At 50.0% G+C, this 26038-nt stretch overlaps 1 protein-coding gene across 12 annotated transcripts in view; it reads right to left on the bottom strand.

The window, feature by feature from the left end:
- Positions 1–1218: 1218 nt before the first annotated feature.
- Positions 1219–26038, bottom strand: part of LOC142025932 (solute carrier family 12 member 6-like) — a 39042-nt gene continuing 14222 nt past the window's right edge. For 3 of the 12 annotated variants that reach the window (XM_075018665.1, XM_075018677.1, XM_075018676.1), the window contains 13 exons: positions 25434–25565; positions 25252–25341; positions 24918–25006; positions 24505–24638; positions 22800–23372; positions 21977–22040; positions 21037–21625; positions 20744–20899; positions 15609–19799; positions 15477–15523; positions 3664–3833; positions 2845–2922; positions 1219–2402 (listed from right to left, as the gene is read on the bottom strand). In XM_075018665.1, the coding sequence (XP_074874766.1) occupies positions 23287–23372; positions 24505–24638; positions 24918–25006; positions 25252–25341; positions 25434–25565 (531 nt within the window). In that variant the 3' untranslated portion in view covers positions 1219–2402; positions 2845–2922; positions 3664–3833; ... (4 more) ...; positions 21977–22040; positions 22800–23286. Of the gene's footprint in view, positions 2403–2844; positions 2923–3663; positions 3834–15476; positions 15524–15608; positions 19800–20743; positions 20900–21036; positions 21626–21976; positions 22041–22464; positions 23373–24504; positions 24639–24917; positions 25007–25251; positions 25342–25433; positions 25566–26038 lie in introns of those variants that run through there. The other 9 variants (XM_075018668.1, XM_075018667.1, XM_075018666.1 and 6 more) reach the window with 9 other exon arrangements.

Raw genomic sequence — 26038 nt, 5'->3', positions numbered from 1 at the left:
CAGCGGGCTGAATACGAGCCAGCAGTGTGCCCAGGTGGCCAAGAAGGCCAACGGCATCCCGGCCTGTATCAGAAAGAGTGTGGCCAGCAGGAGCAGGGGGGTGGTTGCCTCCCTGTACTTTTTGCTGTTGCCTCTTACAGTGATACCACAAAGGGCAGTGTTGAAGGGCAGTACAAGCCATATTAGTGCCAAGTTAAGTGTTCAGAGAAAGTGAATCCACCTAATACCAGGCAAACACTTGTTTTGGAAATAGACATTTAACAGATTTATCTTGATGTCCAGCTGACTGTGAACAGACAGATTCACTCTCATGTACTCACCTCTGAGAACTTGTCAAATGAAAATAGGATGAACATGGAGAAGTATTCATTTGCACAGCAACTACTATTTGCATGGCCCAAGTATTCATTGTTAACATAAAGCAGGGCATGTAAAATGGTCAAACAACAATAATATTAAATAATTCTGTTTGAAAATACCTAAACAAGCACCAATTCAAGGTTACAAACTTTATGCAAAATAAGGTTCCCAGAGTGGATGACTGTAGCGTTAAGACACAAACATGCGATATATTATTCATTTAATACTGGCAATGAGACATTCTTGCCAAGATCAATGCCTCTTTGGACCAACGTGCTGTGACCACTGGTGAGGTTACACCTCGAGTCCTGGGTTCAGTTTTGGGTCCCTCGCTACGGGAAAGACGTTGAGGTGCTGGAGCGTGTCCAGAGAAGGGCAACCAAGCTGGTGAAGGCTCTGGAGAACAAGGAGAAGGGTCTGGAGAACTTATGAGGAGCAGCTGAGGGAACAGGGCTGTTTAGTCTGGAGAAGAGGAGGCTGAGGGGAGACCTGATCGCTCTCTACAACTACCCGAAAGGAGGGTGTAGCGAGGTGGGTGCTGGTCTCTACTATCAAGTAACTAGGGGTAGGAGGAGAGGAAACGGCCCCAAGTTGTGACAAGGGAGGTTTAGGTTGGATATTAGGAAAAATTTCTTTACTGAGAGGGTTGTCAGGTGTTGGAACAGGCTGCCCAGGGAAGTGGTGGAGTCACCATCCCTGGAAAGGTTCAAAAAACGTGTAGACGTGGCACTCTGGGACATGATTTACTGCGCATGGTGGTGTTGGGTGATGGTTGGACTTAATGATCTTAGAGGTCCTTTCCAAATTTAATGATTTGATTCGATTCGATTTGATTCCATTCTATTCTAGGGAGCAGAACAGAGATGTAGCAAGAAAGGGCAGAGGGACAGCAATAGAAGAAAAAAAGGACAGGGATCTGGACAGATGGAGGAAAAAGCAGGAGGGACAGATACAACATGATACGATGGGACAGAAAGTAAGACAGAGTGACAGACGAGAATAATGATGAGAGGGAGAGACTGTGAGAAGCACAGGAGGCTGGAGAAAGGGAGGTATTAGGAACCCTGCAGAGAGACAGAAGACATGAATAAAAGGAGCAGGGAGCACCACAAAGGGTCAGAGAAAGAGAACAGCAGGAAGGAGAACTGGGACAGTGAGATACAGAATGAAAAAACCCAGATGGTATACACACATTATCCAGTGACCAAGCCCATTTCAGAGTTACACAGTGCCTCAGCTCCTTTGAGAAAAGTTACACATTGACTGAGCCCATTTCGGCGACACGCAGAACCCGAGCAAATTTCGGCGACGCACAGAACCCGAGCAAATTTCAAAGCTACGCAGTTACTGAACCCATTTCACAGTTACGCAGCTACAGAGCCAATTTCAAAGCTGCGCAATTACTAGAGCCAGTAATGCGCACCCTTCCTATTAACCCAGCCGCAGCTACGTTTACCTCGAGGTATCTACAACTCTCCCTCGGATGCCTAATTCTAACAGACGCTTTCACTTACTTATAACAGCTAAGTTTACCTACGGGCACTAAACGCGCACACTGCGCTCTGCACTTGCCTTTGCGATTGCCATTAGTACTGTGATTCTCACGGGGAGACCTAATTACCTGTTTTTTTCTCATTTTATTTTTATTGTTTCATTTGGGCCATTACTGACTCCAAGTACGTTCAGCTATGTCAGTATTTACAGTCCAATTCTACAATGTACTTTTACCACGATGTACAGAAAACAGTTACGGCCTCATTGGTCAAATATTTGCCACTATTACATTTATTCCCCTTTTAATCATTATTTTTACAAATACATTTAAACTCCAAAAATTTAGCATTACCTTAAGAAGAATTGCCACTATTTAGTGCCTGTGATTCTCTGCAGAGTGGTCTTTTCCACATTCCTCGCTCCCATTACATCTATCGCTCCACGTTCAGGAGTTCTCCTCCCCGAGGTGACATTACCTCCACAATCCCTGTTCCCGAGCAGAAAACGAGCGAGCTCCGCTCTTCTTGACAGACTGTCCACTTTCACACCTAGGCACAAAAATAAAAATTGAAAAATATCATTACATCACAAACTACAAAGACCACCCAAAGATTTTACAAACCCACCACGGCAAAATACGGTTACACCCATGCACTTCACAACCCCGGCCTCCTCAATGCTGGCCATCTAGTCCAACTCCACACACCCTTCACCTGCAAAATCCTCAACCGTCTTCCAAAGATCATCCACTGAACAACATATTTCCCTGCGCTGACCAGCAATTGCCACTTTCCAGGGGAGCGCTCCACGGGAACACTGTTCCCGGGAGCCATGAAAAAAATTGCCCTGCCTGTGAAAACGCCGGCCCAAACCCAATCTCCTTCCAAACTCCCCACAAACTACCCTTCCGATACACCAATGTTTCAACACACACCATCATCTCCCCCACCCGTGCATTTTCAACCCGCTACTTTGATATCACAGTGCTACCTGTCATGGTCCAATGTCCATAGCAGCCACGTCACCTAAACGCAAGGTTCCTTCAACTGCCTCGTGCCCCGTGACCACCTGCAAAAACAACACACAAAACTGTTGAATAGACACTTCATCCTTGACCAAAAAAATCCTCCAGCGCTCCCCTCGCCTGCTTCCCACCTCTTCCAAAAACAACACATCCTCACCGTCAGCGTCCTCAAGATAAACTGAAAAACCAGATCGTCACAAACACAGAGCTGTCCCAAAGTTACCGATCACTGCCAGGCCCGCCACGCAAGGCCTTGACCATTTCTAGAGGCTTGCCACAAAGCGTCCGCGTAATCAATATGAACACCATTGCCCAGGTACTGCCTTACCCTACGCAACTTCACGATCCAATTGCGATCCACTCGACTCCTCGTGTGCAAAGAACCCAAAGTCATTTAACCCCCTGTGCTGTCTCTGCCATGCCATACAATACACACGCAAACATGGAGCCATGCAATTCACACGCCAATAGAATGCCGTACGAGGCAGTACTCTTATCGCAGTCAAGGTAAAACAACTCGGGGTGCTGCCGTACCAGACAAAACACAAGGCAGGGCCAATGCAAGAGACTCTCAGATTGCGGTCAATACAAGTACAGAGCGGTAGAACACAAACCAGCACAAGGCGAGACAGCCTGACATGGCAGCCAATACAAGTACAGACCAAAACAACCCAAGAAAAAACCAAATACAGACCAATAAAACTCAAAACGCAAAATGCAGCAAAGCAAGGCAACCTCGCAGAGCCACCAGCCGCATCTTCCCTCCGACTCCCTCACAGACCCACCTTCTCGCAGCGCTCCGCTCCCCTCCTCCGTTGCTCTGTGGCACGCATCTTGTCCCTCCATGTCTTAAAAAAAAACATATTGAACAAGTCACCTGGCTACAGAGCAAGAGCTTAACAATTCCAGAAGTCTCGATTCCATCTAGGAATACCATCTGGAGTCCAACTGCAGCCTGCCATAAAGGAAAAAAAAAAAGAATGGCCAAACTTTAAGCACATCACATCCAAGTCTTAACACCTTAGAGATTCAAATCCGCTTCACCACCCCTCAACAGCCCCTGCCACTCGGCTCCAATCGTCTCCAAAACGCTATCGACGTGGCTGTCCACACAGCTGTAAAAGGAACTAGGCCTTAAGCCTTACTGTTTCTAGGACTATTCCTATTAGACATATAGCTAATGATTAGAAATTGCTTTAGATGTGATTAATAGAATGCAGGTGCTTAGAAAACAACATGCATAAGCTGCTTATTTGTCCCATGTGTCTCCCCCTCCATGGCTAGCCTAAAACCCAGTCAAGCCGAATCAACAGAAGAAGGATCTTACATCTCAGACCTAAGACGTGGGAGTAAGTGATTCACTTTAGAACAAGATAAATTAACAGAACAGCCCGAGTGATCTTCAGAAATGCAAAGGTGATCTTTGATGTGTAAGAAGATCAGTGACTGTGGTGACCCAAGACCTTCTGCCTACGACCACTCACTTCAGAAGAACCGGGACACCAGAACTGATGAGATAAGATGATGAATGATAACGACAGGGGAACAGAGATCGACTGGAAAATTACAAAGACTTGGGACTGGGACAGTGGGTGGTAAAAAGCTATGTAAGATTGGGAAATTTTTGGAAGGTTGCCGTTCACTGCGGTGGTGGCCCAACTCTCAGCTGTTAATAAAGCAAACCGAGAGAAACCCGTGACTGAAAATCCTTTAACAGAATTGGCGACCCAGATGGGACTCTAGGACACAAGAGAGAAAGAGACCAACTGGGTATTTCTCTGGACAAACTCATTACCAACACTCAATTGCCGGCAGAAAATAAGCAGGTGAATTCACCTAAAAGACTTGGGCATGGGTAATTCCAGACAAAATTATCCTGGGAAACTCTTGTGTTTAAACTTGCAAAAAATATTAAGAAAGATGGGGTCAGCACCCAGCATTGAAAGGGGGATGCCCCTTGCTGAGGTTTTAGGAAATTTGAAAAAGATACCCTTGGCACAGACATTGCAAAAAAGGGAATTGATAGTATTGTGCCAAGAGGAATGGCCATTCCTGACAAGAAATAGAGGAGGAGGGCCAATGGATGCGTTGCCTCCTAAGGGAACATTTAAAACCCATAAGCAGAAGTTTTTGAGAATGATTTTGGAAGACTCCGGAAGTCAAGATATTGATTATTGGTACAGTTGGTATAATTGAGCACAACAAAGGAGGAAAACTCCCTTCTTGAAAATGAGGAAAAGTTTACTTCCCTCGGCTCCTGAGGCTGAGGAAACTGAGCTTCTCTCTAATGAGTTTGGACTACATCCCAAACCCGAGAGCAGGACCGGGTGCACTTGGTGAAGTTCCTGCAGTAACTGCAATAATGAGGCACAAACCTTGGAAGCAAGGTGATTTAGTAGCCTGGCACTCGAAAACGCCTCGGCTGCGTGACGATGCTGAAAACTGTGCTCAGTTGTTATTGCGAATTGTCACTGATTATACCCCTAATTGGAATGATATGAGGACTCTGATGCGAGAATTAATTATTTCAGGCCGAGGAAAGAGAAAGGATTTTCCAAAAGGACAGGGAAATTGCTCAGAGAGGCCAGGGGTTAAACCCATGGCCCGAACAAGATCCACAATGGAATCTCGCAACCACAGAAGGAGCTGGGGCTCACCCAGCTGCCATTCAATAATTAATAGAAGCCGTTCGCCAAGCTGGGGAGAGAGTAACTAATTGGACAAAGGTTTTAGAAGGTAGCCAGAGACCTGACGAACATCCAAGCGATTACTGGGAACCATCGAAGGCAACTTTGTTGAAATACGGGGGCATGACCCGTGACAATTTCCAGGAGCCTTTAGCTGTCCGTGTTTTTGTAGATCAGTCTGCTCCAGACAGAAGTAAACATTTTAAGAAACATATGCCAGGCTGGCAGGGTGACACCTTAGCTAAAATTCTAAGTATCGCTGCCTTTGGTTTTGACGGAAGAGCTGAAGAAAGACAAAAACAGGAAGAAGAGAACTTAAAAATCAAAAGAAAGCGAGAGCGGAAAGAGAAGGAGAGAGAAATTGGGCTGTTAGCTGCAGCAATTACTCAGAATTTTAACCCATGAGTGAGAGGCCGGGGATTTTCTCAGGGGAGGTTTAGGGGAAGGGGGGGCAAACTAGAGTTACCCCTATTTCCCAACATGCTAACTCTTTAGAGTGTTTTTGTTGTGGAAATTTAGGACATAGGCAAAGAGAGCGCCCACCCAGACCTGTTGCAACCCAAGGAGAACTTCCACCTGCCCGACCCCCACCGCCTCATTCGCAGTAAAGAACGGTACTCCTCTCCTCTGGAAACTAAAAGAGCAATGGAACCTGTCGGAATCCAGGAGAATGAGTGCAGTCAGATTTCTGCAAAGGTAAACGGTGTCTTGTTACTTTCCCAGGAGATACGGGAGCCACATCGTCTTTGTTCAATTTTGAAGTCCCCCTGACGTCAAATGAAACTGTGATAAGATGGGGGGCGGTAGGGGAAGAGATAAAATATTGGTCTACTCCTCTGCCACCAGTTTTGAATGGAAAATTAGTCTGGGGAAGATTTGTAATTTCTCCAGACTCTCCCCTTTCCCACCTGGGACGAGAACTTTTGCAGGAATTTGGCGTGTTTATCTCTTTGGTGCCTACAGGGATCCAATTAATCGTAATGGGTTCTGAAGCAATCCAACTTCAAGAACAAAAACATGGCGATTCAAAAATACCACCCCAATTAGCTGGAGTTCCCAGACAACTTTGCAGTACGACAGGAAATGAAGTACGATTATTGAAATCTGCTGAAAAAGTTGTGATAAATCAAAAGGAGGGACTCCTCCGTGAATTTGGCAATAACCAATTATAAATGAAGCCATTCCTAGCATCGAAAAACAAATTGTGCATTTCTTGAAAAGGGGATTTTGAGAGAATGCCGTAGTGTAGGGTTCAATTATATGGAACTTAGTTATTGGGCCTAAAAGTAGCTCAGGGTTGCAAGAGCATTCCAGATGCCTTTAGAAGGCCTTGAACAGAATAAACAAGAAGACAGAAAAAGAAAGATCCCAATTAGAAAAACACAGGTGCACATTCCACGATAAAGGGAATTTGGCACAAACAACCTCAATTCAGGGTCTTATCTTGACCAATTGGACTAAGACAAGTTTTGCATGCTCTAACTAACATAGCCAATTATATCCTGTGTGTATGCGTGTGTACAGAGTGAGTATAACTAACTGTATCTTATGTTTATATGCGTGGACAGTATCGATGTAACCAATCACAGTTTATGCTTGTGCGTGTGGACACCAAATGCTTGCATGTAGCAGCCAATCAAAGCTTCTAGACAACTTAGAGAATTGTATAAGAATGATCAGCTGGGCTCAATAAAGTGGCGACCGTAATCATCATATTGGTGTTCTATCATCCGGACCCCGCATGGAATAACCCTAAACCCTACATTTGGCGACCTCCGACATGATCCGATGAGGAATAAGAGGCAACGCTACTTAAAAGGCAGGGGAATTGCCGCGGATTCCGGTGGGCTTGAAAAGAAAGCGGCGGGCTGCTCAAGAGAGGCAGGAAAATCATAAGCTTACATTGGTTAAAAAGGGCGGCATGGGTATCGCAGCATCTGCGAAGGAAAAAGCAGCCGTAAAGACATTTATGAGGCTGGTTGAAGAAACAAAAATAGATATTAAAAAGGATTTGTTACCGTGGGGCCAAAGAAGAGGATTTTTTAAGGACTCTGAGGCTCTCTTTTCGTTGTCTATTTGGGAGAACTTAGGAAGGGAAATATGGGACTCTGTACAAGAAGGAAATAAAATAGCTGCACGTCTGGCAGCACACTGGAAAAAGCGTCTCAAAATGATGCAGCAAATAACATCAGAAACTGCTGCTCAGGATGCGCTAAAACATGCTTTAGCGGCAGAAATTCAAACTATTAATGCTCCTGCTCCCCTAGCGTATTGTTCAGCAGCAGAGACAGTACGCGAAGCACAGGAGCCCCCCAAGCCGCCAATGGCGCCGCCGTTAGAAGAACAGAAAACACCAGTTGCGGCTTTTCCTGTAGAAGAGCTGAATTTTGGGGGGAAGGGAAATAATGCCAATGTTCCCATGGCCACATTAATACCCGAGGAACAGGCGATGGTAAATCCTTTTCCGAAAAAGACAAGTCAGCCGCTATTATGAGCAGAAGACGTTCCCCTGCCCATGGACACTGATGATTGGGGGGCCCAACGGGACTTAGAAAATACTGAGGAAGCTCAAAATCAGCTATGTCCTGATTACAATAATGCAAACGAGGACTTGGCTACTCTAATAATAGAGCAAAAAGAGAAAATGTTAGAATTGCTGGAGGAAATGCGAAAAAGAGGCAGGGGTAAATGTGGGCAGCCGTTGACAAAAAAGGCATATGAAAAAGCAGCAAATGCAATCGTAGCAAGTATGGATTCTTTTGCTAAAGTGGTGGGCAATGGGGAAGAAAAACCCCCCAAGGATAAAACACAAGAACTGATTAACCTGTGTGTACAAAAAGGGGAATGAATGCCCGATGAGGAAAAAGGGTCTAAATGGAGATACAAGGATAGATACAAAGGAATGCGACGGCTAACAGACCCACCCTTACAAAACACGGAACCAGCCCGGGCAGGACCCCCACCACCACCACCCAGCGATCCGTCTTTTTCGCTGCCGGGACAACGTTGGCGCGGAATTATTGAGCAAGCCACTCTAGAAGGAATAATACTGCCGCCTACTGTCGGATCATTTCCCGTGTTCACTGAACCAGGAGGAAGGCGACAATGGGCGCCTCTGGACTGGAAAACAGTTCGAGAACTGCAAAAAGCCATTATGCAATATGGAATAGACAAGAAGTATGTACGACAAATTATACAACAATTTTTTAAGGCACAAACCTTAGTGCCAGCGCATATAAAGGTTTTGGTGGAAATGTTCTTTGAACCAACTCAGAGGTTGTTGTTTCATCATCAGTAGAGACAGAAAGCAGAAGCCCAGGTGAGAAATTTAGATGCTAGGGCACAAAATCCACTTGCATTTGTCAGTGTAGACATGTTACTTGGCACGGGACAGTTTGCTACTGGTCCTGTTCAGGCTGCATTAAGACCAGAGATTTTACAATTGGCGCAACAACTAACTCTGGAAGCTATTTCAGAGGTGCCGCAAGGGGGAAAACCGGTCCCGCCATATTCCCAGATCATACAAGGGGAAGAGGAGCCGTACATGAAATTCCTTGACCGTTCAAAAACTGCTGTCGATGCGTTGCCCACCTTAACCCCTGAAGCGAAAGCTGCGGTTGGAAAGGACTTAGCTATTCAAAATGCGAATACAAAATACAGACTAATCATCACGTCGCTTCCACATACAACTACATTAGTGGATATCATCAAGGCTTGTAATCACTTGCCTCTGATGCAGGAACAAGAGAAAGCTAAAATACATGCTGAAGCTCACGCTGCAGCGCTCGCGGTAGCATTACGACCGATGGTGCAACAGGGAAAAGGAGACTATGGCCCATACAAAGACCCCTCAGCGTGTCATCGGTGTGGTCAACTGGGGCATTTGAGACGTGCGTGCCCTCAACGCATGGCAACGCAGCCTCGATCTATGCCAGAACTAACTAAGAGCAGTCAGTCAAACTTTCCTGGGGTCTGCAACAAGTGCAACAAGTTCGGACACAAAGCCAGCGACTGTCGATCAAGGTTTAAAAAAGACGGAACGCCGTTAACACTATATCTGGGTTTGCAAGTTGCGGAAGCCTCTGTTTGACCACAAAAGCTGTCGCTACACAAAGACGTACAAAATACACATGATGTACAAAAACTTGTCAGAGACCTACAGTGGATTCGGCCTTATTGTGGTAACGAACAGCCCCATTGGATACCGGCGAAATGGGTCAAGCCATGGATTGAGCGACCAGATGTCACAAACTACTCAGAAGATCGAGAGCAAGAGGCAGTGGAGACTTCAGCAGGTCCTGAAGCCCTAGATAGACTGCCTAGACAAATCACGACGGAGACCGGCAGTCAATGCGGAAATTAAGAACGCATGTGAAAAACACAGAGTATGGTACCGGCCCTGGATATGTATCTTAGTGCGAGTGGGTGGAAGGGATAAAAAAAAAAATCTTTTTTTTTTGTGTATGTAATCACTGTAATAGAAATTTAACTAACCAACTAACCTATAACTAATTGTATAGAGAATAAGCAGCTTAGAGTTATTATAGCAAATATATATGATATAATGTTGATCGCCATCTGGCAAAACATTACTCATAAGAGCCGAGTGTGGAAGTAGTATTAAGATACCCTGGTATGTAGTCATTTAATCATAAAAAAAAAATAAAAAATAGGGACTCTCTCTACACAAGAAAAGTTAGCTAAAGCCAAAATTAGAGGTAAGGTCATGGTCTTAGTTAAGAATCTAGAAACAGGGCAATGGGAAGGTCCATTTTCATTAATAGCCTGGGGGAGAGATTATGCTTGTGTTCCACAGATGCAGGCCCACAATGGACTCCTGTTCGATTTGTACGACCATCATCATCTGGAGCATCCTAGATGGTGCGGCAATATGAATACCACCTCAGCCAAAAACAAAGCCCATGAACCAATAGACAGGATGGCTATGACTCGTGCAGCGCGCCTGGCCAGCGACAGGAAATGAAGTACGATTATTGAAATCTGCTGAAAAAGTTGTGATAAATCAAAAGGAGGGACTCCTCCGTCAATTCGTCAATATCCAATTATAAATGAAACCATTCCTACCATTGAAAAACAAATTGTGCATTTCTTGGAAAAGGGGATTTTGAGAGAATGCTGTAGTCCCTGTAACATCCCAATTTTGCCAGTGAGTAAACATAGGACAGATAAGGATGGAGATCCCGAATATAGATTTGTTCAAGATTTACCAGCAGTGAACCAGCATGTAATTGCTCCACACCCTGTGGTGCCAGACCCTACTCTGATTTTAACCCACATTCCAGTCTGGGCCCAGTATTTCACAGTGCTCGACCTTACCGGAGCTTTCTCTAGTATTCCAATTGCTGAAGAAAGCCAACCCATTTTTGCCTCTACTTGGCAAGGGAAACAACTTCCTTGGACCAGGCTACCACAAGGTTTTACCAGCTTCACCAATGATTTTTTCTCAGATTCTGAAGAACGATTTACAAGACTTAGTTTTTCCAAGCAAATCTGTCCTGGTGCAACTTCTTGAGGATTTGTTATGGGCAAGTAAAACGGACAGTGATTGTATTTGAGATACTGAGTATCTGTGTATCCAACTTGTTAAAAAGGGACACCGTGCACCTCCCTCTAAATTGCAGTTTTGCAAACAGCAAGTAAAATATTGGGGATTTATATTAAAGCCCAGAGTACGGGAAGCAGACCCTGAAAGAGTCCAAGCCATTCAAGAATACCAAGACCAGTGACAAAAATACAGCTGAGAGGATTTTTAGGACAGGTAGGATTTTGCCGGCCTTGGATCCCGGGATTCAGTGGAATACCTAAACCTCTGCATGAAGCAACTCAAAATGAGGAAACAGAACCAATCGCTTGGGGCACGAAGAGGGAGAAAGCCTTTCGTACTTTAAAGGCTGCACTCTTCTCTGCCGCAGCGTTAGGGCTTCCTGATTATTCAAAACCTTTTAAATTATATTGTGAAGAAGCAAAAGGGGTTGCAAAGGGAGTGTTTGTACAAACTTTGGGACCACAAGAGAGACCTGTTGCTTATTTTTCTCCTACACTGGATCCAGGGACTAAAGGAACTCCTTCTTGTATCAGAGCAACAGCAGCTCTTGAGCTCCCAGACATCAATTAGCTGTACGAAGACCTCACTGGAGAAGAAAAACAACAACAGGCTCAGTTGGGACCCAGCGGCGAGAAGGGCAGTGGATTCTGAAAATATTATTCCTTCTTGTACTCGTTTGTATTTTATGCTGGAGTGACATCTTGTGGACAAAGTTCGCATTGCGATATCGGGTTGCCTGGACCAATACGACTGTTATTCTAGAAAGGGATTGTTCTTTCCAACTGTGGGGCCAAACTACAGGCCTACAGGAAAAGCCTGGACGCGTCGGTTTTTTTGGCTAGTGTCGTGGTTTAACCCCAGCCAGCAACTAAGCACCACGCAGCCGCTCACTCACTCCTCCCCCATCCAGTGGGATGGCGGAGAAAATCAGGAAAAGAAGTAAAACTCCTGGGTTGAGATAAGAACGGTTTAATAGAACAGAAAAGAAGAAACTAATAATGATAATGATAACACTAATAAAATGACAACAGTAAGTAATAAAAGGATTGAAATGTACAAATGATGCACAGGGCAATTGCTCACCACCCGCCGACCGACACCCAGCCAGTCCCCGAGCAGCCAAAATCACTGCCCCCCCCCCTTCCCAGTTCCTAAACTAGATGGGATGTCACATGGTATGGAATACACCGTTGGCCAGTTTGGGTCAGGTGCCCCGGCTGGGCATGAGAAGCTGAAAAATCCCCGACCATAGTCTAAACACTACTGAGCAACAACTGAAAACATCAGTGTTATCAACATTCTTCACATACTGAACTCAAAACATAGCACTGTACCAGCTACTAGGAAGACAGTTAACTCCATCCCGGCTGAAACCAGGACAGCTAGTTATCCAAAGACCAGACAGAGAGACCCTATTTACCCACTTTTTAATTTTCTCAAATTCTGTGCTAATGTTACAAGTAGACTTGACGATTCAGGGCATACTTGGTCCGACAGTCATGGCTTTTCTAAAGGGTGGTGGGGATATGGCATTCCAAGAACTTATCCTGTATGTCATCTTCACCTTCAAGAACCAACAGGGGGAAATGGGACATGGTGCTTTGACCGTCAAACGTGGGGAATTTATGGTAACGGACACTGGTGCTGTCATTGATTCTTATCTATTGAGCGATCATTTTACTTTCAAATTGAGGATTGTAATAGTTAAATGGGGGCCTAATCTCGAGTGGAATTTTCGGCACCGTCACACGGATTATCCTCATTCATATCATAACATGCATCCTCGGAATGTGTTAAAACAATTGGTACGGAAACCTAGGGACGTTCACCAAGTAGAGAATGCCGGGACCAACAATGGGCATGTGTCATTGATGAAATCTTTTCCTGATAATCTAAATCTAAGTGAATGTTGGATTTGTGTTGCTCTACCAGAGACTGTGAGTCAAGGATTTCAATTAGTAGGAATACCGATTCCTGAAAGCGCAAATTGGAAAAAATACTGGTTTAATACTACTTTTTCCAAATCTTAGGAAGAACAAATTTGGGAAATTAAAACATCACATTCAGGAGACTATTCACAAGTCCACCGTGTACAAAGATGTTATCCCCCGAGTGCTGATAATCAACATTTATGCAAAAATCATTCATTTGTAGGAAATTGGACTCAATGCCAAAACATGACTTCTATCAACTCAGGATTGCATTTACGTTGGCGAGCACCTGAGGACTTAAGTATTTTTTGGTTATGTGGGAGCAAAGCTTATGAAGCTTTGCCTCCAGATTGGGGAGGTATTTGTACCCTAGGAGTAATGTCGACAGATTGGGAAATTCACCCAAAAACTGTCTCAAGTGCAACAAGGCATAGAACCTTTTTAACTAGAATTCAGAGAACTTTAAATCCCTTGATTGAAAGACCAACCTTTGTTAGATGGTTGATTCCAGCTCTAGGAGTAAGTGAACTGGAGAAAGCAGTCTTAAATGTCTCTGGAGAAATTGGAAAAGTAGCAAATTCAACGGCTCACGGGTTTTCCACTCTCCAGAAAGAGGCAACTGAACTTTCAAAAATGACTATTCAAAACCGAATGGCCTTAGACACGATTCTGGCTTCACAAGGTGGAGTTTGTACCATCCCAAATACCGGTTGCTGTACGTACACTGATCGATCGGGAGAATTAATCACAGATGTCCAGAAAATTTGGGACGTTAGTGCCACAAAGCAACAGATTCAAAGAGATGACACATCTTGGGGATTTTCTGACACATTCTCTTGGTTAACGTCTTGGTTTCCAAATTTGACTACTTGGGTCCAAAAAACTTAATTGTACTAGTCTTTGTCATTATAATCATTGCAGTATGTGTGATTGTTTTGTTTCAATGCTGTGTAGGTTGCAGCTTTAGGACAGTAGAGAAGATAGAAAGACAAATATGGAGTTATCAATAGGATCGCAGGAGTGTGATGACAACAAAAGGAGGGAATTGTAAAAGGAACTAGGCCTTAAGCCTTACTGTTTCTAAGACTATTAAGACGTGGGAGTAAGTGATTCACTTTAGAACAAGATAAATTAACAGAACAGCCCAAGTGATTTTCAGAAATGCAAAGGTGATCTTTGATGTGTAAGAAGATCAGTGATTGTGGTGACCCAAGACCTTCTGCCTACAACCACTCACTTCAGAAGAACCGGGACACCAGAACTGATGAGATAAGATGATGAATGATAACGACAGGGGAACAGAGATCGACTGGAAAATTACAAAGACTTGGGACTGGGACAGCAGGTGGTAAAAAGCTATATAAGAATGGGAAAGTTTTGCAAAGTTGCCATTCACTGTGGTGGTGGCCCAACCCTGAGCTGTTAATAAAGCAAACCTAGAGAAACCCGTGACTGAAAATCCTTTAACACAGAGCAGCTCCAAGCCAAACACACCCGTGCGCAGACCGATGCTACACGGAACGCTACAAACAATGTCATTCCAAGAGAGAGAAAACTCTCAGCAAGAGGAATGACTCCGGGACGGGAGGCGGCGTCGGGCAAGACGACCTACGTGGCCCAAACCCGTGAGGCGAGGAGGCTCTACGGCAGACCCCAAGAAGTGGAGTCAAAAGTTACGGCCCGTTACAGGACGGTACTGTCAAAACTGAGGCGACGGATGCGCGAGAAGCCTGGCATCAAGACCTAAGAACGTCAGGATGCAGGAAAGAACTTCCAGTCCAAGAAAACGGATCGCTAGAGGGCAGAGCTGCCGATGCAGCCCAGAAGAACGCCGCAAAAGAGGACTGACCAGAACCTTCCTAGACCGAGTCATGCTTTAGAGCTCCGAAGACAAGAAAAGAAACACCCGACTGGCACTGTGCCGATGAGTACGGGCATTCAAGACCCACGGGATGGTGCCCGAAGCGCATGCTGTGCTCCCCCAGCGCAAAGAGCGACGTCGACATCGAGACCCAAGGAAGGTCTGAGCCACAGAAGACAGACTACATGAACTACTGAAAAGCAACCCGCTCTCTTTACGTGCCCAAAGGGGACTGCTCCTGGGCAGCTCTGCCCTCCTACACTAACTTTAAAACCCCTCCCTGCAATTCCCAAACTTGTCCCTCCCTCCCAGCCTCTCCCCAGCCCTGGTCCCTCAACTTAGCTTTCAGAGAGCCCAGGGTCTGAACTCATCCTCAACAAAAACCACAGGGGCTAACTGGGATGTTCCCGCAGTCACCAGTTTCCTCTTCATCAGCTGCAATTAAAAAAAAAAACACCACCAAAACCAGAAAAGGGAGTAAACATCCCATCGGCCAACGCCAACTACTCTCCCAACTCCCCCCTTCCTCACAAGCACCACAGCGTTCGCTTACCCGCTCATTCCAGAGTCAGACCCCGCGGCCGTCGTCGCTCCTGGTACCTAAGATACCAAGAGACACAAAAATTAGCACAGCACTCATGAGAAGTCACCAGCCCCACGCTCCCCTCGCTACTGCACAGCTCACCTCCAACGCTCATCCAATTCCAAAGGTTCTAGGGACAACGTGGCATTCGGTGGACAACAAGGAAAGGCGAGGAGGCATCCCAGATCCTGAAAGACCCTGCGCCTCATGGCCCTGCTGCTTTCTTGAGAAATACTAAAACTCCATGTACAGATGCATACAGGACGCTCACCCTAACCGCTGCTAAATGCTGTCCCCATCCGTCCTATTCAGAGAGATAATCTCAGCAACTTAGATGGTATACAGCAAAACTGCTGAAAAAAACAAGGTTCCATTTTCAATAAAGTCAGGAATTCCAGGAAAACACAACGCATCGAGAATTAAAAAAAGAAACAACGCATACTATTCAACCATCCTTCCACCCCTGAACACTCAAAACAAAATTACCAACCTGAAAAAAAAAAAAAAAAAAGAAAAAAAGCTGCATACAAGTGTTACTTTCTACTACACAGGCTGCTGAACCTTGACTGGTCCTGAAGCTCTTCCCTCAGACAGACCCCTCTGCTTCCCCAAACGTCAAAACGCCTCTTCCCAAAGGGCTGAGCCAGCCCAAAAGCCGCAAAGGGCTCAAGGAAGAGCTGAGCACCAACACCAGAGAAACCCAGGAGCACAATCAGCTCCCTCAGCACAGCCTGGGGCTCAAATACCCCGGCCCCTGCCCACCACCCTTCCCACAATCGTCGGGGAAAGGGGAAGGGCAAACCACCAGAAGTTATCGAGTCAGCTGGAAGAGCAGCAGCACTCTTCTCACCTGCCTTAAATTTACAGCAAGCAAAGCCCTGAACAGAGAGAGCAACCCTTACTGGAAACGACGATACCGGCTCTTGTACTACAGCTGCAACTATTGCATCGGTAACGGGACCGCGTAGGGAATTGAACCCCATTGTTCTGGGACGCCGATCAAAAAAGATACACATCCTACTAAGCTACGTAAGAAAGTAGTTTGTTAAATGCAATAACAATATTATTATCAAAAATGACACGCTTTAGTTTCCTGTACAAAAGCTAAAATGCTCTGGGGTTACGCTTCATGTCTAGCAAGACCGCGCGTATCACCTAACTTCTACCAGAACTACCTTCTGGATAGGAATGGATGACAAAGCAGAATTAGATCCCATAAGAACGAGGGGCACAAGGATGGTCTTGGGAGGCGTGACGGTGGCAGGAGAAGCGATGGTGGCAGGAGGAGCGATGGTGGCAGGAGGAGCGATGGTGGCAGGAGGAGCGTGCTGAAAGACAGAAGGCGGCTCTGGGACACAACGCAAAACTCAAGAAAGTGTCCCAGTGACAGGGCACAGGACAGGCAAGAACAAATTAAAAAATAAGCACAGTTAACTCAATAAAAGTAGACATTAAATACAACTTTTAAAAGCAAAAGTACAGGACAGACAGGAAAAAAAATCAAATAGGGACAGAAAACTAGATAAAAGTACACAGAAACAAAACCTCAAAATTGAAGGTGTTAAGAGAGGAAAAAATTAGAAAATAGGAGTAACGAACTAAATAAATGGACACATGAGCCTTTGGAAGAAGGGGCAGGCAACTCAGGAGCACTACAAGGATGTCACGAGGTTATGCAGGGAGAAAATCAGAAGGGCCAAAGCCCAACTAGAACTTAATCTGGCTACTACTGTAAAAGACAATAAAAAACGTTTCTATAAATAAATTCGGAACAAAAGGAGGGCTAAGGAGACTCTCCATCCTTTATTGGATGCGAGGGGGAAACATAGTGACAAAGGCTGAGGACAAGGACAAGATATTTACTGCTGCCTTTGCCTCAGTCTTCAATACTAAGACCCCTCAGATGGAAGACAGGGACAGGGAGCAAAACGAAGTCCCCATAATCCAAGGGGAAATGGGTAGCGACCTGCTACACCGCTTAGACACGTCTGTGGGGCTGGATAGGATCCACCCAGGGGTACTGAGGTAGCTGCTCCGTGGAGGTGCTCACCAAGCCACTTTCCATCGTTTATCGGCATTTATCAACTTTTATCAGCAGTCCTGGCTAACCGGAGGAGGTCCCAGTCAACTGGAGGTTAGCAAATACGGCAACCGTCTACAAGAAGGGCCAGAAGGAGGATCTGGGGAACTACAAGCCTGTCAGCCTCACCTCGGTGCTGGGGGTTACGGAGCGGATCATCTTGAGTGCCGATCTCCGACCACAAGGTGACCCGCTTAGTGGATGAGGGAAAGGCCGTGGATGTTGTCTACCTTGACTTTACTAAAGCCTTTAATGCCAGTTCCCGCAGCGTTCTCCGGGAGAAACCGGCTGCTCACGGCTTGGATGGGTGTCCTCTTTGCTGGGTAAAAAACTGTCTGGATGGCCAAGCCCAAAGAGTGGTGGAGAATGGAGTCAAACCCAGTCGGCGGCCGGTCACAAGTGGTGTTCCCCAGGGCTCAGTTTCAGGGCCGGTTGTCTTTAATATCTTTATCGACGGTGTGGATAAGAAGACCGAGGCGCGCCCTCAGTAAGTTCGCAGATGACACCAAGTTGGGCAGGAGCTGTTGATCTGCTGGAGGGTAGGAAGGCTCTGCAGAGGGACCTGGACAGGCTGGATCGATGGATGGAGGCCAGTTGTCTGAGGTTCAACAAGGCTCAGTTCCAAGTCCTGCACTGGGGTCACGACAACCCCACGAGGCGCTACAGGCTTGGGGAAGAGCAGCTGGAAAACTGCCCGGCAGAAAAAGACCTGGGGGAGTGTTGTGGTTTAACCCCAGCTGGCAACTAAGCGCCACACAGCCACTTGCCCACTCCACCGCCCCCAGTGGGATGAGGGAGAGAATCAGAAAAAAAAAAAAAAGATGTAAAACTCATGGGTTGAGATAAAGACAGTTTAACAGGACAGAATGAAGATAATAATAATAAAAGGATTGTAATATACAAAACAAGCCACGTACAATGCAATGGCTCACCACCCGCTGACTGGTGGCCAGTTAGCTCCCGCGCGGTGATCCCTCCCAGCCCCAATCCCCCCAGTTTATATACTGGGCATGAGATCACATGGTATGCAATACCCCTTTGGCCGGTTTGGGTCCCCTGCCCTCCCCTCGAGCCTTCTCGCTGGCTGGGCACGAGAAGCTGAAAAATCCTTGACTTGGTATAAACACTACTGAGCTACAACTGAAAACGTCAGTGCGTTATCAACATTCTTCTCCTCCTAAATCCAAAACAACACTACAGCAGCTACCGGAAAGAAAACGAACTCTGTCCCAGCCAAAAACGGGACAGGGTGTTGGTCAAGAGCCGGCTGAACACGAGCCAGCTGTGTGCCCAGGTGGCCAAGAAGGTGGAAAGGGAACTAGGCCTTAGGACTCATTGTTTCTAGGACTATTCCTATTAGACATATAGCTAATGATTAGAAATTGCTTTAGATGTGATTAATAGAATGCAGGTGCTTAGAAAACAACATGCATAAGCTGCTTATTTGTCCCATGTGTCTCCCCCTCCATGGCTGGCCTAAAACCCAGTCAAGCCGAATCAACAGAAGAAGGATCTTACATCTCAGACCTAAGACGTGGGAGTAAGTGATTCACTTTAGAACAAGATAAATTAACAGAACAGCCCGAGTGATCTTCAGAAATGCAAAGGTGATCTTTGATGTGTAAGAAGATCAGTGATTGTGGTGACCAGAGACCTTCTGCCTACGACCACTCACTTCAGAAGAACCGGGACAAGACAATAAGAATCAGTTGAGACGGCAAAATGTATTAGACTTTTGAAAGCACTGGAGAATAGAGAAGTGAGAGTTCGTGGAAGAATGCCTAGAGCTTCTTTTGACAAATCATCAATTAAATATTGTTTTGGAAAATCATATATATATATATATAGAAGGCGGTTTTGAGTTATCTTTTGCCATTCACTGTGGTGGCGGCCTGACTCTGAGTCGTTAATAAAGCAAACCTAGAGAAACCCATGTTTGAAAACCCTTTAACAGAAGGCCAGCAGCATCCTGGCTTGTGTCAGAAATGGTGTGGCCAGTAGGACTAGGGGAGTGATCGTCCCCCTGTACTCAGCACTGGTGAGGCGACATCTCAAATACTGTGTTCGGTGTTGGGTCCCTCACTACAAGAAAGACGTTGAGGTGCTGGAGCGTGTCCAGAGAAGAGCAACGAAGCTGGTGAAGGGTCTGGAGAACAAGGAGAAGGGTCTAGAGAACGTACGAGGAGCCGCTGAGGGAACCGGGGCTGTTTAGTCTGGAGAAAAGGAGGGTGAGGGGAGACCTCATCGCTCTCTACAACTACCTGAAAGGAGGGTGTAGCGAGGTGGGGGTCAGATAAAAGTTGAAATATGCAATGGCATTAGGGAAAGACAAGAAAAAACTAAAGAAAAGGATTTGGGGAGAAAGAGAGGAGAATGGAAAGAAAATTTTAACAGCAACGGGGTAAGGAACAAACAGGAAAGAATTTTAAAGGGATAGGGAGCTTGATAAAAGAAGAAATAAAATTTCAGAAGTGGAAGGAGTAAGATGAGAGACAAAAAATAGGGGCAACACTAAATCAACAGAGACGTTGAAAGAAAATGTAAAAGCGACAGCATAGAAGAACAGAGAGGAAAAATTAAAAAGTAGGGAGAGCAAACTGGATAAAAGTTGACAGTAAGAAAACTTTAAAAGTGACGGGATTGAGAACAGGGAGGAAAAAAATAAGAAATAGGCTCAGCTAACTAAATAAACAAAGACATGGAAACAAAAGTTAAGAAGTGATGAGTAGAGAACAGGCAGGAAAAAATAAACAGAGAGGGAACTGGATAAATGTAGACAGAGATAGAAAATTCAGAAAGCAAGGGGGTACTGGCCACATGGGGAAGAAGTTAAATATCAGGAGAGAGAGACGGACAGACAGCCCCAGGGAAAGCACCTTGGAAGAGCGATGGGGTGCAGAGCAGGAGTCGCTGAAAACAGAGAATTTTCACCAGCAACAAGGAAGAAGGCAGCGTGGGAAGAATGAAATAACAGCGGGTGGGGAGCCAGAAAGGGAGAGGCACAGAAGGGAAACGTCGAAGGCGACGAGGTACAGGGCAGCGTCGGCGGGAGTTGCTCTCCTCCGGGGAGCAGGACAGCCCGAAAGGGAGATGGAGGCAGGGACAGGCAGAAATTTGGAGAAACACGACAGCGCCGGGCCCCGGACACGCAACTCACCGCAGCTCCTGGTGTCAGCAGGAGACCTTCGCTGCCCCGAGGGTCCTCTCTCCGCCTCTGCTCCTTCCTCCTCCGCAATGCCGGCTGTCCGACCCCGGAGCGGGCGGTGGGTGCCTTCATACTCCTCTCCCAGGAGGCTTCCCACAGGAGCTCCCTCTGGAACAGAAACCTCACCAGCTGCACCTGAAGTTGCCCCAGCCCACCACATAGCTCCTCACCGCCCCCCCCCAGACCCTGTCCAGGGACCCCAGACCCACCCAGGGGCACAGAGGGACAGAGAAATGTTTATTCACCGAGGGACAGGAGACATCAGCCAGCAGCTTGAGGTTCAGTGCCGCAGGACGGAGGAGGGATGCCAGAAGAGGTGGAGGAGAGAGCCGGGACAGGGTAAAATTAAACCCAGGAAAAAAATTAAAAAATACGGGTGTGGTGCCCGATAGAGGCGATGTAGGAAAAATGTCGATGGTGACGGGGTAGAGGGCAGCGCTGGCAGGAGAGGAAAAGGTTTGGGGAACCGGACGGATAGGTGGGCAGGCGGAGGGGGAGACAGGGGCAGGGAGAAACCTGGAGACCTTCTGCGGCCACCGACCCCACACACGCACCGGCTGTGAGGACCAGCCCAGCCAAAGCCGGGACCACCGCAGCCCACCGCGGTGGGGGTCCCGCTCGGTGCCACGCCACCAGCCACGGCCTCCTGCCCGTCCTGCGACAGCTACGCAGCCCTCGGTCCCTTCAGCTGCCAAAAATCGTCTTTCCGACGCCCGTAAATCGTCTCGTCAAACGTCTACCGCTGTCGGCCGGCCCCCGTGGCTCCGGCTTCACCCATGGTGGTGGTCGCCCAGGACGGGAGAGAAGTGACCTGGGGACACGGCGGCACGCGTCCTAACCGCGGGTGGAAGCGTGGGTTGCGGCACCTTCGAGGCAACTCCGCCGCCGCGTCCACGGCACGAACCGCCGCGGGGTTTGACGTGGCGGCAAACTCCCTCCCCTGGCCAATTCTCCGGGTGGTGGCGGTGGGAGAGTTGCCCATCGGGTTGTCCCTACTCTGGTGACCCCCCAAGTGCCACCCACCCCCCACAATGGCAGCAGCGGCGGCGGTGGTTTGGGGGGGGGTCATACTTCAAGTGGTTGCCAGAGCTGGGGGACGGTGAAATTTGGGGGTGGGCAAGGCAAGGAAGGGGGTTTGGAGGGGATTTGGGGTGTGTGTCCCCCCCCCACGGCCGCCCCGCGTACCTGGGGTGCTGCTCCGCGGCCACCGGCCCACGCGCGTCCCCCGACAGTCGGCCCCAGCGGTCCCCTGCAACAGTCAGCCCCGCGTCAGTCGTCCCCAAAGACCCCCCCCCCCGAGAGCCTGTCCCGATGACGGTCACCCCCACATCGGTCACACACCCCCCCCCCGATGTCACCCAACAGTCACCCCCCCCCCGTGTCCCACCCCCCCGCCGCGGTGCCGGGTGTTTGGCGCACGGGTGACGGTGACACCCTGTGTGTGTGTCGTCCCCCCCCCAAGCCCGTCCCCCCGCAGCGCTGAGGGTGCTGGAGCCGTGGGGTGCCCCCCCCCCCAATTTCTCAGCACCCCCAAGAATGCTCAGACGCCGGGGTGTGTGTCCCCCCCCCACCCCCTCTGACCTCACCGGGGAGGGGGCCCGATCCCGTGACCCGCAGCGGTGCCCACCCCCAAAAATCAATAAAGGCTCTGGCGAGCTGTTGACGGCATTTTGGGGGGAATCCCGGGGGTTTTGGGACTCGGCCCAAGGAGGCGGCAGGGCGGAGTGGAGCGGAAACCGTTTATTGGTGACGTGCGCTGGGAGCACCAGGGCCCTACTGGGAGCGCTGGGACCCATACTGGGAGCGCCGGGACCCATACTGGGAGCGCCGGGACCCATACTGGGAGCGCTGGGACCCATACTGGGAGCGCTGGGACCCATACTGGGAGCGCTGGGACCCATACTGGGAGCGCTGGGATTGCACTGGAGGTGCGCTGGGAGCCTTGGGGCGTATACTGGGAACACCGGAGCTCCTATTGGGAACACTGGGGCTCACACTGGGATCTTACTTTAACTGCAGCTCAGGCTGGCATCCTATTGGGAGCACTGGTGCTATACTGGGAGCGCTGGGGTCCATACTGGGATCTGACTCAGACAGCTGCGGCTCAGGCTGGCATCCTATTGGGAGCACTGGTGCTATACTGGAAGCACCGGGCCCATACTGGGAGTGTGGCAGCCCACACTAGGATCGTGCTGGAAGAGCTGTGGCTCAGGCTGGCATCGTACTGGGAGCGCTGGGCCCGTACTGGGATCGTGGTTGGAGAGCTGTGACCCAGACCGGCACGGTACTGGAAGCACAGGTGCTATACTGGGAGCGTTTGGTCCCACACCGGGATCATACTGGGACAGCTATGACCCAGCCCGGCATCGTACTGGGAGCGTCGGGGGCCGTACTGGGAGCGTGCTGGAAGAGCTGCGGCTCAGGCTGGCATCGTACTGGGAGCGCTGGGCCCGTACGGGGCCGGTGGCGGGCGGTACTGGGCCGTACTGGTGCACTCAGGGGCCGGGGGGGTCCCCGTCGCCCCCCCGCACCAGCAGCACCGGCCCCAGCCCCTCGGTCAGCACCTCCAGGAACTCCAGGTCTGAGCCACGTCAAGGGCTTGACCCACAAGTGGCCCCGCTGCCCCCCCAAAACTGCCCCCCCATCTCCCACCCACCCCAGAACTGCCCCATGTGCCCCCTAACTGCCCCCCCCAATTCCCCCCATCTCCCCCCCACCCCAGAACTGCCCCATGTGCCCCCTAACTGCCCCCCAATTCCCCCCCACCCCAGAACTGCCCCATGTGCCCCCTAACTGCCCCCCCAATTCCCCCCTCATCTCCCACCTACCCCAGAACTGCCCCCTGTGCCCCCTAACTGCCCCCCCCAATTCCCCCCCAATTCCCCTCCATCTCCCACCAACCCCAGAACTGCCCCATGTGCCCCCTAACTGCCCCCCAATTCCCCCCCACCCCAGAACTGCCCCATGTGCCCCCTAACTGCCCCCCCAATTCCCCCCCATCTCCCAGCCGCCCCAAAACTGCCCCAAATTTCCCCCAATCAACCCATAAGTCCCCCCCAACTGCCCCCCCCCCCCCCCCCAGTTCCCCCCACTGACCCATTTTGCCCCAGTCTTCCCCACGGTTTCCCCATTTTTCAGCCTATTTTCAGTGGTTTACCCCATTTTTGCCCGGTTTTGTCCCATTTCTCCCACTTCCGTCCCGGTTTTGCCCCAGTTTCCCCGGGTTTGCTGTTTTCGCAGAACCCCAGACTCCGCGTTTTGCCTCATTTTTGCCACGGTTTGTGCCCCGCTTTACCCCACCTTTCTCTTCCCCCCCTTTTTTTCTCCCCATTCCGCTATTTTCCACCCAATTTTGCCCCAGTTTGCCCATTTCCCCCGTTTGTGCCCCACTCCCCCCCCGCCCCGTTTCCGCTTTTCCCGTTTTTCCTGGTTTTCCCCCATTTTCACCACGTCTCCCTATTCCCCCATTCGCTGTTTCTCCTCGCTTTCCGCCTTTCCTCGCTCCACCCCGTTTCTCCCCATTTTCCGTTTCTCGTCTTCCCCATTTTTCCCCCCCGTTTACCCTGTTTTTCCCCATCCCCCCCCCCCATTTTTTCCCTGATTTCCCCCATTCCGCCCCAGTTTCCCCGCCTGCCCCATTTCTCCCCCATTCCTCCCAGTTCCCCCCCTTCCCTTTTCCCTTCTTTCCCGCGTTTTTTTCCCCCGCAGGATACAGTTGTCGAGGGGTCGGGGGGGCCGGGGGGGCGGCGGGGGGGGCAGATCCAGCAGCACCAGCCGGGCCCCCCCCGAGCACCGTCCCACCGCCTCGTTCAGCCGCTCCGCCGCGTGCATGCGCCGCACGTTCCCCCTCCCCGGTGACCACCAGTCACCACCAGCGCGCACCAGTACGGGCCGGTGCCCGCCAGCGCCCACGTCCCCCGGCCCCCCCCACCCACCTCCCAGTATAGCCCCAAATCCCTCCCTCCCTCCCAGTATACACCAGTGCCTCCCAGCAGACCCTCCCCGTGACTTGCGGCGTGGCCCACGGCCGCAAACCAGTATGGTCCAGTGCCCCCTCCGTGACTCCCAGTATGATCCACGGTTCCCCCCCCCCAGGTACATCCCAGTCCCCCCCAGTGGCACTCACGGGCTGGGGCCCCGGCGGGGGGCACCTCTCTCCTCTTCCTCCTCCTCCTCCTCCCCGGCACTGGGGGCCTGCGAGGGGGTGGGGCCTCCCTGTGACATCACTGGCCGTCACGCATGATGTCACGCCTCGCGACATCACCCCCTGCTGCGGCACCTCGTCCCGCGTCACCGGGTCCCCCACCGGGGCTGGGGGGGGGGGGGACGGACGGCGGCACGTGGCAGCCCCAAGGTCCCCACCCCTTCCCCCAATGCGTGACCTCACGCGCCGCTGCGTGACGTCACGCCCCGTGACGTCACGCCCCGCGACGTCACGCCCCGCCGCAGCGCGTCCCCACCTGCGCCTGCCGCATCTGCCGCAGCATCTGGGAGCGCTGCTCCATCATCAGCGTCCGCTCGTAGGTGTACGCCGAGACGTCGCTGTCGTGCTGCAGGAAAAGATGCGAGCGGGTGGGGGTTTTTTTGGGGGGGCACCCGGGTGTTTTTTTTGGGGGGTGGGGGGACACGTGGGGGGTCTCACCAGCTCGACGACGTGGGTCTGGGCGGGCAGCCCCCTGCGGCGGGCGACGGCCTCCAGCAGCCGCCGCAGCCGCACGCTGTTGTCCTCCAGCAGCGCCACCGTGAACAGACGCACCCGGCACCCCCGCCAGGCCTGGGAGACCCACGGACACCCACGGACACCCATGGTGACCCACGGACACCCACGGAGACCCATGGTGACCCACGGACACCCACGGAGACCCATGGAGACCCACGGAGACCCACAGCGCCCGACCCACAGCGACCCACGGCACCCACAGCGCCCGTCCCGCCGCACCCTGCAGTCCCCACGGCACCCCAGAGCCCCGCCACAGCACCCACCCCTGCCCCACGGCACCCACAGTGACCCATGGCACCCCAAAGCCCTCCCCCCCCAGCACCCACCCCACCCCACGGCACCCCAGAGCCCCCCCCGACACCCACCTGCACCCCACAGTGCCCGTTGCTCCTGATGGCACCCACCCGACTCACAGCACCCCATAACCCCCCCCATAGTACCCATAGCCCCCCCAACACCCCTTAGTCCCCCCCAGCACCCACCCTGACCCCCCCCAGCACCCCATAACCCCCCCACTCCCTCTCCTA

Source organism: Buteo buteo, chromosome 30 (assembly GCF_964188355.1).
Source record: "Buteo buteo chromosome 30, bButBut1.hap1.1, whole genome shotgun sequence".
Classification (NCBI taxonomy): Eukaryota; Metazoa; Chordata; class Aves; order Accipitriformes; family Accipitridae; genus Buteo; species Buteo buteo.
The sequence above is the reverse complement of the archived record's forward strand: the minus strand, read 5'-3'. Positions and strand labels throughout refer to the sequence as shown.